At 38.9% G+C, this 13965-nt stretch overlaps 1 protein-coding gene across 1 annotated transcript in view; it reads left to right on the top strand.

Annotated features, from left to right (window-relative positions):
• Mybbp1A (MYB binding protein 1a) overlaps positions 1–13965 on the top strand; it is a 114114-nt gene that overhangs the window by 60651 nt on the left and 39498 nt on the right. The window contains exons 11-13 of the mRNA XM_067159573.2: positions 2427–2642; positions 4623–4871; positions 12731–12879. Coding sequence (XP_067015674.2) covers positions 2427–2642; positions 4623–4871; positions 12731–12879 — 614 coding nt within the window. The remainder of the gene's footprint in view (positions 1–2426; positions 2643–4622; positions 4872–12730; positions 12880–13965) is intronic.

Below are 13965 nucleotides of genomic sequence, written 5' to 3'. Positions count from 1 at the left end.
TTCTGGCACAAGACCTCATGGAGCCCCTTTGAGGTGTTTCAAGTATCAGCTAAAGCATACTATGAAAAGAGCTGGAATTAACACTCAGTCCTGGGATACGCTTTCTGAGAATAGTAAACTTCGTTGCCACACTGTTTCTATGTCAGTCGTAGTGGTTGAAGAGGAATGATGGCATCGTGAAGAGGATAAGCAACAAGCACAGAAGCTCCGTCAAGCTCAGTTCCGCCCTTCCCCAACCATTGCATGTGATCTGTGTGGACGTATGTTTCATGCCAACATTGGGCTACTGAGTCATATGAAACATATTCACAAAGCTTTGCGAGTGTGAAAATGTAAACCGCTCAAGAATATGTTTACTTGGATACAAGTTACAGCCGATGGCGACCAGATACAGTGAAACCTCGGAATGCGAGTAACTTGGTCTACCAGTGTTTTGCAAGACGAGCAAACATTTTAAATAAATTGTAACTTGATAAGCGAGTGAGGTTCCACAATATGAGCGTCACGTGTACCTACGTTTTCCCCTCCCCTGTTTGTTTGTTGAACGGATGAACGAGGTCTTTTTTCCTGTAGTGAAGAAATACCTTTCAGAAAATAATCTGCCACTCAAAGTCTTGCTGGTTGTGGACAATGCTCCTGCTCATCCTCCAGGCCTTGAGGACGACATACTGGAGCAATTCAAGTTCGTTAAGGTTAAGTTCCTTCCTCCCAACACTACTCCACTACTCCAGCCTTGGATCAACAAGTCATTTCGAACTTCAAGAAGCTATACACCAAATCACTATTTCAGCGATGCTTCTAAGTGACGGAAGAAACAAACCTTACCTCAGAGACTTTGGGAGAACTTTTCCCCATCGTGAACTGCCTGAATATCATCGATAAAGCCTGGGATGGAGTCACCGAAGGAACTTTCACTTGGAGAAAGCTGTGGCCTGACTGTGTTCTTGGACGTGACTTTGAGGGTATTGTTGGTGACAATGAGCCGCCGATTGTCGGTGAAATTGTGTCGTTAGGGAAGACTATGGAGCTGGAGGTGAATGACGTGGACATTCAAGAGCTTGTGGAAGAACATAGCCAGTAACTGACCACCAAAGAACTGATGGACCTGCATTGCAAACAACAGGAGGAAGTTATGGAGGTTTCTTCCAGGGAAGAGAAGGAAAAGTCAATGGAATCTCCCACTTCAACTGAGATTTGGGAGAAGTGCAAAATGTGGGAAACGGTGCAAAATTTTGTAGGAAAAAAAAACCACCCGATAAGGCTGTAGCAGTGCGAGTGATGAATCAGTTCAATGACAATGCAATGTCACATTTTCGTGAAATCCTCAAAAAGAGGCAAAAGCAACAGTCATTGGACAGGTTCCTAATAAAGCTGCACAAAAAGAAAACAATTCCAGTGAGCCAACAGACAGCAGTGATTCCGTAAGTGAAATTCGTGCTACACGTCATCTCTCGTCTCCCTCACACCAAGAATGATTCTATTTTAAGGAAAAGTGCACTTTAATTTGTTTTACGTTATATTTTGCTTTAGAAATGGTAGCCGAATAAATATTTTTGTGTTGTGAACAAATCATCCGCGTTTCAATTGTTTCTCATGGGAAAACTTGCTTCGATATACGAGTGCTTCGGATTACAAGCATGTTGCCGGAACGAATTATGCTCGCAATCCACGGTTCCACTGTATTTATGAATTGTGTTATAATTGTTCTTTAAAATTAGGTAAGCCGGACTGAGTGGCTCAGACGGTTGAGGCGCTGGCAGTCTCACCCTAACTTGGCATGTTCAATCCTGACTCATTCCGGTAGTATTTGAAGGTGCTCAAATAATTCAGCCTTGTGTCGGTAGATTTACTGGCACATTTACTGCCAGACTAAGTTCCGGCACGTCGGCATCTCCAAAAACCATACAAATAGTTAGTGGGACGTAAAGCCAATAACATTTATTATAAAATTTAGGCTAAACAAATGACAATATTGTTATATTGTTTTTTTATTCTTTGATGTTGTAATTGAGTTAGACTTTGATGATCGCTGGTGAAGAGAATGTATATTGTTCTGAAAACATGTTCAATGTATAAATAGTTTCATTAATAAAAAGTGTATTAGCAAGGCAGATTCAACCATAATACTACTTTTAATAGGGAGACACTGTGTCATTGCGAGCTGAGCTCGTAATTTTATTCATGAGCCACAGTTTGTTAAATGATGCGAATGGGTTAGGAACAATTTTCTCTATCCTTCTTTAAAATGATATAATATTGTGGGTTCAATGAGACCGTCTCTCCATTGTTCATATTGCAGAAAAAACTGGTCGTAGAGAGAACAAATTCAGCAGCATTTTTTTACTGTACTATTTGTATTGTGTATGAAGAGGAAGGATGAAGGCTTAAATGATGATCTTTTTTTTTTTTTTTTCTCACTCTCATAGGAACTACACAGTTGTTACAAGAGGATAGAAAGCGGGAAGATAAAGCCAAAGAAGTCTGCTGCAGGAGAGGAAGAACCTCACTGGGTGGAAGTGGCGGTGGATCTGTTCTTTTCTCTGCTGTCTCGCAACTCTCATCTCCTGAGGAGTTTGGTGGGCTGTGTATTCCCACATATGTGTCCTCATATCACCCCTACAGCCATCCACCAGATACTGCAGGTAACATTTTGATTTTGTTTCCAGATAGAATTTGGTAGACTACATTATTTACTTATGCATACAGAAAATTCACCTGTTAGCCTTGAAATCCAAAAGCAGGCACCCACATCAGAATGGAAACATACAAAAGGCTCTGATAGGTCTGAACTCAAATAAAATAGAAAGTCCAGAAAGCCCAACCAACTCCAGTTGATTTATGTCAGAACTTCGTGAAAGGATCATACTTGATGCATGAAAAAGGATCTATCTGCCCACCCATCAATTCATTACTAGTAAATTTATAAGACTTAATAGATAACTTTCAGAAATCATCTACACATCCCACATTTATTGTTTATTTCAGAGATTGAAATAACATATATTTACCTGAGGATGAATGGTTACGAATCTCTATATATTGACCGGCAGAAAAAAGTGAAACATTACATATTTCAGACACGTTTTAATGTTAGTCCATTTGAAACCTGGAAAAATTCAGATATGATATGTCAACATTATGGCAATCTATATTAAATAGCCCATTTGAAAAGTTTCAGTGCAGTGAATGCTTTGATATTTGCAGACGATGTGGTGATTTGGAGAAAGGGAGAAAAGGATGTACAAAGGAGACTGAACATTTGGAATGAAAATCTGAAAGAGTTTGGAATGGTAATTAATAAAAAGAAAACTGTAGTCATGCACTGTGGAAAAGAGAAAAAGAGAAGCCAAGTGAACATAGATGGAGAACGGTTAGAGAATGTAGAACAGTGTACATATCTGGGTAGCATTATTAATGGAAGTAATGAAATCAACCCTGAAATTAATAACAGACTAAGTAAAGGTACAACATTTTATCTTCAAGCCAGAGAGCTTTTATGGGATGACAAAGTTCCCAAGAGAACAAAATTAACATTATATAAACCGTATTTCATACCAATTGTAACATACAGACTAGAAACGCTGGTAACTAATAAGAGACAAGATAGCAAGATCCAAGCAGTAGAAATGAAATTTTTAAGAACATAGGTTATAAAGACAAGAAGAGATAAAATTCAAAGTACTAAAATCAGAGAAGAGCTATGTGTATAACCGTTAGTACAGAACATACAGAAGGCAAGGCTGAGATGGTTCGGACATGTAAAAAAAAAAAATTGGGAAAAGAACGAGTAGCAAGAAGGGAATTGGAAAGAGAAGTTAAGGGAAAGAGACCAGTTGGAAGACCGAGAAGAAGGTGGATGGATCAGATTTGGAAGGACATTAGAGAAGCTGGATTGGATGTGGCAGAAGTAATGGAGCAGGAAAAGTGGAAGGACAGAAAGGAGAGGAGGAGGCTTGTTAACTACACCCGGGCGACTGGAGTGGGACATTGATGATGATGAACTATGAAAAATCTTTTATTGTGATAATCACAACAGTGCACCAGCACAGATTTGGAAGTGTCGAATTATAAGTAGTTTATATTGATTTTTCTACCACATTCGTCCCTGTTTCGTCTGGTGTCCTCTCTGTTACTTCTCTCGAACACACGCTGTGATAGAACATCCTAATTGGAGCTTAATGTTGTCGTCAGCTCCCACTTGGAATGCGAGCATACAGCGAGCCACTTGGTGACGAATGAGCGTACCACCACGGCTCCAACGGTAAATCATTCTTAAATTCAACCCCTCAATATTGTAGAAGTCTTCCTCGTGAATAGTCAAGATTTTCTTCTGAAGACGCGGAGCAAAGTTCTCTGCGAAACGTAAAGAGTTTCACCTTGTTTTCGTAACATGGCATAAGCCCATGACTGCATTCATATGATTTCACATAGCACTTTTTAAGCCTGGTTAAATTTTTTGAAGTAAAAAGTGGGGGTCATCTTGTATTCGGAGAAATATGGTACTTCCTCTTTAATCGGATGATAAAACTTCTTGATTGAGACCTTGTAATTTTGTGTGTTGTGTAGTGATAATGTAATTTTCATTCCTTAAAAAATTAATTTTTTGTTTTCTTCTTCTCCAGGTGCTAGATCCCAATTCTGAGAAGAATCCACTCTCTCGCAAAGACTCCGATGATGAGGATGAAGAATCAGAAAAAGATAGTGATAGTGAAAGTGACAAGGAAGGGAAGGGAGATAGCGAGAATGAAGCAGAAGAGAGTGACGAATCAGAAATGTCAGATATCGACGATCAAGTCAATGGCAATGATGTTAATCTGCAGCTGAAGATGGCTGTGAGAAAAGCTCTGGGAGAAGCTGCGGAAACTGATGTTGTGAGTACATGGTTACTGATAATTATTATATGTATTTGTACGATTCTGGATGTGTGCCTGCTCCAACGCTCTTCGCTCTTTATCGAGCGGCCATGCTGTATGGAACATCTACAGACAACCAAGGTGTGAAGGTCAGATATCGCTTCGATGGGCGACTGTTCAATTTGGCTAGACTTAACTCCCAAAAGCGTACTAACATTTCCTCCATTATGGAATTGCGATGTGCAGATGACGCTGAGGAGCTGCAACAGTCAGTCATTCGTTTCAAGAGTTCTTGCGATTGTTTTGGTCTCTCCATTAATCTTCAGAAAACCAAAACTTGCACAGCCTGCACCTGGGTCGAACTTCGCAGCTCTCAGTATCACTACTGCGGATACTCCACTGTAGCAGGCTGACCACTTTTTATATCTAGGAAGTATCCTCTCAACTGATGCTCCTTTTTTCCATTCTCTTGGCTGTTTGTCCCTCTACTTCCATCACCTCATACAGCATTGTCATGGTCTCTCATACAAACCCAGACCGAACGCATGGTGTTTGTATTCTGGACCTCGGCAGATGCAGTATGGGAGGCGCGCGCATAATTTTTGACCTTGCAAGCAGCCTGCACGTGTTCAACCTGGCAAGCATGATTATTACAAAAAAATATATGACATGTTTAGCCCGTATTGTCAACTTGTCATGATTTTTCTTTTTTTACCTGTGTGTCGGCAAGTGTAAGATTCTTTTATACTTGAACAACAATGAGTTGTTTCAAATAGATTTCAGGTCATCATTTTGTTGTCAAATGGCACACTAAGACCATGTAAATTTGATTTGCTCTAGACATGTATATAACACCTGTTTTGTTATGCTAATTTTACTATTTAACTTTTGTTTTTCGCTATATCTTTATACAGGCAAGCATGAGTCGCCAGTCTGAATCTCAGCTATAAAAATGGTAAGACAGTTATCATTGCAATATCACATTTTCGTATGTAAAAGTTCTGGTTTCATCTTAACGGTCGTGTGAACAGTCATAACTCTCACTGTTAGTGTGCATATGATAGGAAGATTGATTTTGGGTGCGCTGTTAGTGCAAGACGAATAATTGGACCTGTTTTTTCGAGATGGCAGTAAATGCTGAGAGGTAGCAAGATCTTATTTTCTACCATCAATTAACGGAGGAAGAAAAATCGCATGGGTGGTTTCAACAAGATTCAGCCCCTGCTCATACAGCAGAAGATTCCCTTCTTACAATCTCGGAAGTGTTTGCAGACAAAGTGATCAGTGCTGGTCTGTTTCCCTCTCATTCTCCAGATCTAACAGTGTGTGATTTTTACTTGTGGGGTAAACTGAAAGAAAAAGTGTATCAAACAAATCCTCGCACATTGAAGGAACTGAAAGAAAATCTTACGAATGAAATGAGAAACATTACAATGACAGAACTCACTCGCTTCAGCCAGAATGTGGTTACCAGATACAATGCCTGTGTAACCAAGGAAGGATGACACTTCTAGCATCTTTTATTAGGTAAGATCTCATAGAAGTCCGTCTCCATGGCTGGCCTTTGGTCACAGGGGTCGCGGGTTCGATTCCCGGCAGGGTCAGGAATTTTAACCACAATTGGTCAATTCCGCTGGCACAGGAGCTGGGTGTATGTGTCGTCTTCATCATTATTTCATACTCATCACGACGCGATGTTGCAAATGCTAAGTTGCCAGAAAGTAAGTCCTGTAAAAATATTAAAGAACAAATCCAAGGCCCTTTAATAAAATGCACACTAGCATTTTTCAAAACCATTTCTTTGGAATGTGACCCTTTTCTCAGGCGATTTCAAGGTAACAAATTGCTTGCTCCATTTTTGTACTCCCATCTGAATGAACTATTGAGAAGTCAAGTTTGTCAAGTGTAGTAAAATTAGGAGTGTGATTTTGCTTGATCTACAGGACCCAACAAACTTAATTGGGGTAGGTAAAGTTGATGTTGGATTTAGTACGAAAAAGGTGCTTAAAGAACTAAAATTGTCAGAGAGAAATTTTTGGTTTTAAACATGAATGTCAGAAAATATTAGTGGCAGTTGTGACAAAACTATTGGATAAGAGTCCTTTAAAGTATAGATTAGTGAAAGATCTTAAGAGTTTAAACCCACATAAATATATCGGCAACCAAGTCTAGGTCAGACCGAACGGAATATGTCTTGGAAGTGTTGCATGAAGCTAACAGAATAACTGAAAATGTGGCCAATATGGCTAAAGCACAATACATTTCTCTATGTTGTGAATGAAAGGAAGCTTTGGAAACTAAATTCAAAGAATATATGTTAATAACTGATGATAGTATGGGTTTAGACATTTTCTTTGCTGACATTTTAGCAGGAAACAAACAGTATAGTGAACTTTGGCAAGTAATAAAGCTTTGTTATACTGTCTCATGGAAATGCTACAGTGGAAAGTGGCTTTACTATAAATAAATCAGTGTTGGTAGAAAACATACATGAGGAGTGTTGTGTGTGTCCTCCGCGCTCAAGCTCTGCGCCTACAAACCCCGCAACCCACCGCATCACCGATGTTTCCAGAGCCTACGAGAGGACTGCACTGCGCCTGGCATGCTCGTCTGTGACGTCAGCCAGCGCTGTATAAGGAGCAACGTTCCTCGCCTTACTGAGGTCTACCCCAGTGTCCAACGACCAGACCACACCGCAAGTCAAACACGGAGGCATTCCTCTTAAAAATGTGTCTTGAACAGGTGGACTGATGGCTGGTTAATAAGAAGATGTACAATATTATAGGGAAGGATCCACCTTTCAATACTCCGTAGTAAGTTGAACTAAAAAGTAGTTACAACCTGTTTATTGGGACCAGTTTCAACACATTTCAAGTGTCATCATCAGCCAATTAGCGAAGATCTTAAAACAACTAATACATTGAACACAGGCTAAAAATTAACTTTAAATGATTGCTGGTTGTGAGGTCTCACTTCCGGACATTGCCTCATCTTCCCTGATTCCTGTAGCCACGTCGAGCCCCGAGTCAAGCATTCTGCTACACTCTCAAGTCCTCACCAGTGCTCCGACGACTATTTTAGCATTCTGCGAATTAAGATATTGATGCAAGTTCCTTCCAAGTCTAAGTCCAATACTAGTATTCCACTAACGCGACTCTCTCTACAAGTTACGCTTGTTATCCCACAGCAGATAGTTTTCGACTATCCAAGGACATTTCCCAGTGGAATAGACTATCTCCTCAAGATAGGTGTGAATGTGTATATAGGACTCTCTCTTTGTAAATATATATTTTTGCCACAGACTTTCATCTATCATTGAATAACAGCATTAACTGCGTGAATCAATCAAGCTTCAAGACAAGTTTCGTTATATTTCTTGTAAATACTGTATAAAACTATTGAAGCAATAAACTTTATGTTGTGTTACTGTATACCAAGTTCCTTGTATACAACAAGGAGTCAATTATTGCACAAAGATAAGTGTACGATTCCATTTCGTACTGTGGAGGTTTCAGATGCGTACCAATTAATCCTAGAATGTTTATCAGCGAGACGTGCTCATAAGAAATACCGGGATTAGTTGAAGAAGGCACGCCTGAAGGTCAAAGAAGAGGACAGGAAAAACGCTGAGAAACGAAGAATAAGTGATGAAATAAGAAACTTGGAAGACGAAAAAAAGTTAAAAGAATGCAGTCCCAAGAATGTGAAGCCAGAATTGAAGATAAATTATGCCTACTTGAAACCAGAAAAATTGTGTGTAATTTGTTTTGTGCTGCATATTTTTTTTTTACATTATTACCAACATTGTTGTTCATTAGTAATTTTCACAGTAATACCTTCATTATTCATGTATATATAAAATATATTAACATTCATTATCTGGCAGATCATTATTAAATTGTATGTACTTTACTGTTCAAAATGTCGTATTTCCTAATTGAGTAAGAAATATTTTGTACTGGTGTGTGTTGAACAGCTAATGGGGTTGGAGGAGGCTGTTAAAAATTGCACAAATGCCAAATTTTTGTCAGGGAAATAGAATATTTTGGTCAGGGAAAGTCAGGCAAATTATTATGACTTTCTGGCTGGGAACCCTATGTAACATTCCAGCAAGAAGCAATATACTACGAAGGTGAGTGCCGCGCTCACCGTGCGAGTAACCGTGGCTTCAAAACAAAAATGCCTTGTCTAGTACCTGTATGAATGTAAATATAAAAACTGCAGAAGGTACAACTCTGTTTGTTAACCCATCTTTATAAATATCTTACCAACAAAACTACAGATATTTAGACAAAGAAAGGAGTATTATTTCCTATTTCTCCCAGCCCAAATTCGAAACAAGTGTAACCTACAGTCCACAACCTACTGAACACTAGTAGAAGTACACTTACATCATTTAAAACAGAAACATGTATCAATCATCCTGATTACTTTCAGCAGTCACCAACACATTGTACATATTCCACTAACTGGCTACTTTATCACTACGAAAAGACTGCACCTTCAACGGCTGACCGTTCATGAGAACATCCAACAGTGGCATATGATAATTTAATTTAATGCAGCCAATGGTCATGGGATAGTTATATACATAAATACATGGAATAAATGTTCACTTAGAATACCATATGAAGTTCTCTGTGTTAGTCACTACAAAATTTGGTCAAGGACACCACTCTTTTTCCACATTCCTAGAGGTGATAGCGATCACAACGATTCTTGCACAGCCGACACATACAATCCTCCTGCAGATCATGATGTTTTGTATTGTTACATATTCTGTGATGAAAGCCATGTAAAGCAAATCGTGTCATGACTAGAGTTCGTGGTTTATAGCATTTAAAAATCAGAGATTTAGCGTTTTGATTTTCAAATTTAGCGTTTTGTAGCATCTAAACTTCTCAAATGTAGCGTTTTGTAGCAAATTGGTTAAAAATAGGCATAATTTGCTAAACTGCACACACAATGGTTGGGAGTAAAATCATACTGTTCAATTACACATTGCTTGTCATGCAGTTTTGAATTCACTATGGAAAATAAGGCAAACATCAACATAAGACTGCAAGAAGTATTAACGCACACGCAGGAATATGCTTATTTTCAAATTTACAAATACAATTTCAAAGTGAAAAATACTATTCTGAACGTATTTATTTATCACAGTACAACACACCTACAAGGAAGAGGAATTCCAATGATGATTAAAGTACAATATGCCAATTGCTTAAAAGGTGTCCTTCATTTGAGACCACTTATCAGTTACAATTGTGTTGTAGTTGCTAAAAACAACTCTACATCGACACTGTTCGTAGAGGCCCAAATGGACAGAAGTGCTGCCAAGGCAAAGGAAGGACTGCAAAACATCTTTTTTCTTCAAGTCTTTGATTGCAGAGTCGGTACATCAATATAGGCCATCTGTATCGCTTACATAAAAATGTCCCGATTTGTGACTTTCGGCAAGCTGTTTGATCGTCACTTCGCTTCTACCCATGGCTACCAGACAATAAAATAAATTGCTACCGTACTTTTAAACGGAAATACTACTCAACACCAATGTCAAGAATAACCGACTATGATCAAGGGTCAACACACAAAGAGAATGAACGTGGTGCTTGAAAGTGTATTTGCTGTTTGATTGATTGTTCCTTGCAGTGCTCTTTACCCAGTGAAAGAATTTCCACACATTGAATTATTTAACCCTTTGGCCTACCATTACTTGTGAAAAGAAATATTTCCTTACATACCATTTATTTTTTCGTCACTTTAACATAAATTTGATTAATCACATAAGAATACACAAAGCAAAGTGAGCTTTTAGCTCGTCTATAGTAACAGGAAACCAATGTTCTTGTTCGTAAGTATTACTGGTTTCAAGGGAAGGAGAAAAATTAGCAAGAAATGTAGAGGCATAGGCATTGGTTTCCTTAGTAACGTGATCCCAGAACTGTGGGGTTAGAAATTCATTCCCTACGTCCATTTTTTTGGTATTATTACCCAACCCCCTCCCCACTATAGAGTGAATTTCAAAAACTGGTTTACATGTTACAGAAAGAGGCCACTTCCTTCCTATTCCTAGGCCTTTCCTGTCCCATCGTCGTCGTAAGACCTATCTGTGTCAGTGCAACGTAAAGCAACTAGCAAAAAAATTAAAAACTAGACTTCTCACTCGTTCTTGTTGCATTCTGGTTTTGTCTCGTAGTTTCAGTTGGCACTATCATCTAAGAACTGAAATCACAATCACTTTCATCACTGTCAGTTGAAGAAGAAGAAGTATTTTCACTCTCCAGAGAATCATTTCCACTTTCAACATCACTATTTTCAAACCAGCTGCGGCAATAAACTCATCCATGCCGCGCTTGGATGCCGCCATGATTGTTTACAACGAGCGGCAAAATGAGGTGCTTTTTTATTTTCCGTATTTCAGCTCAGAGTTACTATTTACACAGAGAAAATAGCTTCAGGTATCATCTGACATCAATCAGGTAGGCTTCAAAACAAAGAGAACTCCGACCAGCTAATTGCGATAATGAACTTATAAACGTTCCGTGCAGCAGGACGGAAGTGTCCGTCAAAGCATGTTACCGCTTTACGATCGCAATGGGCGCCGTAATAATTATTTCTCCTGAAATAAATATCAACATATATCTTATTTTTAAGAAAAATGCATCGTTTTTAAAAAGATATATTTTTATTTCGTATAAAACTGCGAGTTTCGCATCTATTTCGCATTTTATCGCTAATTCGAAATCGCTAAAAACCACTCGTACGGGTCATATAAGACGAAGGCACATACACTGACAAAGTTTCGACATATTTCGCATTTATCGCAAATGCTAAAAATCACAAACTCTAGTCATGACATGTCGCTCATAATTTGATTGTTTCCAATCTTGAGTCATCTGGCATCCTTGGTATAAAACGTGTTCCGTATTTCCTTTTTCTTTGAATGAAGTTCTTGTAGAACACTGTTGTAGGCAGGTGTAGAATGTAGTAGCATAAACTCTCGCAGGTCCTCTATGAAGAACCTTTCTCTTGCTAGTTCGTACCCAATCGTTAGGAAGTAAATTTCATTAAGCTTAGAACTTTCTTTAAATGGCTTTCGTCTTCTCTAAATCTCATAAATTACTCTTGGTAAGATGGTCCCATATTAGATGTAGTCCGTAACTCACTATTGGTGAGATCTTCACTTTAAAGAGCTTCATCGCTGTATCCACTGAGAGACTCCGCAGATGCTTGATTTCATTCATGGCTATTATCGCAGCAGCGACCTTGTCTTTTATATGTAGCGTGAAAGTGGTACTCGTGGCCTGTAGAGTCATTCCCAGGTACTTAAAGGAGGCGGGCGTTGATAATCTCTCACTCTTAAAAAATAAATTTTGTCTTTCAGTACAATCTTCCCTCCTCGTCTGAATGTCAAGACTACTGTTTTACTTGCATTCAGCTGTAAATCGTTTCTACCTGCCCATTCCACTAATCTATCAAAAGCTGTAGATCTTCACTGGACGAAGACGCAATAATTGCCATATCATCCGCATAGACAATAAATTTTTACATTCTCTGCACTTACTCTCCTGATTGCGTCCACAGTCGCTATGTTGAACAGGAGTAGGCTCAACGGATCCCCCTGAAGCAGTCCTGTTGTTTGTTCTATCAGAAAGGACGCTGTCAAGTTGTCAATTTCTACGTAGTTCTCTGCAAATATATTTCATATCAGAACAAATAGGGCATTATCACTCCCAATATGTGAACCAGTTGTTGTTACATTGTTGCTTTAATTCAAACTTGCTTCTAAAATTCAGCAACAATATGCTGTGAATATTCAATAAACACTGTTCCTCTCCTCCATTTTTAATATTTCAATGTGTTCTTTGTTGTAGGAATCTGTCGATATGGATGAAATAAATGAAGAAGAGGGAAAACGGATGGATGCAGCCCTTTCTCAAGCATTCAAGATGATGAGGATGGCCCGTCCTGACAAGAAGAAACAGTCTAAAGATGACAGAGCCTTGACACATTTCCGAGTCAGGTGTGTTTGTGTCCTGTAGTCGACTGGCTTGTTTTTCATTCCTCTGTAGTTAGGGGAATTACATCGTTTCACAGTAATCTGTCAACCTGTCTCACGGGTTTTCCATGCTCCATGTGTTTCAGCAGAAATGTGGGCCTGTAGTCAGGTGGTTAAGTCATCGGCCTCATGGCTGGTGCGACACTGAAAATGCACACCTACAAGTTATGTTGTAATAGAAGTGTCCAAATATTGAAGAATTAATCGAGAGTGAGAAGTAGCAATAATAACTTTGTCTGTCTGTTGCAAGTCTGGTACAGTCCTTTCAGGGCAGACTCTCCGATGAGGTAGGTCAGCATCTGCCATGTATTGGAAACTGCAAGTTAGTGTGGTGGAGGATTATGTTGTGTATGGTGTGCGAGTTGCTGGAATTTTTGGGACAGAACAAACATCCAGCCTCTGAACCATGGGAATTTATTTATTTTTTATATTGGTCAACATATGACCACTCCAGTCAATTATACAAAGAAAATTTAGCTTTTCTATGTTTCCAATATTTCTTCGTCGTCTCATATGCCGACATTCTTTCTTCAGTTGAGAACACACCACCTTCTTTTATTAATTTTGCAGTCCCACGTGTGAGTCATTGAGAATTTTAATTGTGTGTGTTTGACATAATGAAGAACATCAAGAAAACCTTCGGCTTTCGCTGATGATCATCAATCAATCAATCAATCAATCACTACTGATCTGCATTTAGGGCAGTCGCCTGGGTGGCAGATTCCATATCTGTGGTTTTCCTAGCCTTTTCTTAAATGATTGCAAAGAAATTTGGAAATTTATTGAACATCTCTCTTGGTAAGTTATTGCAATCCCTGACTCCCCTTCCTATAAACGAATACTTGCCCCAATTTGTCCTCTTGAATTCCAACTCTATTTTCATATTGTGATTATTCCTACTTTTAAAGACACCACTCAAACTTATTTGTCTACTAATGGCATTCCACTCCATCTCTCCACTGACAGCTCGGAACATACTGAAACATAAATTTACTTATTCGGGACAAATATTTCAGGTTCCCTATGGGAATCAAAAGAGCCTCCGTGGCT

This window comes from Anabrus simplex, chromosome X (assembly GCF_040414725.1).
Source record: "Anabrus simplex isolate iqAnaSimp1 chromosome X, ASM4041472v1, whole genome shotgun sequence".
In the NCBI taxonomy this organism is placed as follows: Eukaryota; Metazoa; Arthropoda; class Insecta; order Orthoptera; family Tettigoniidae; genus Anabrus; species Anabrus simplex.
This window is presented reverse-complemented; position numbering and strand designations above follow the sequence as displayed.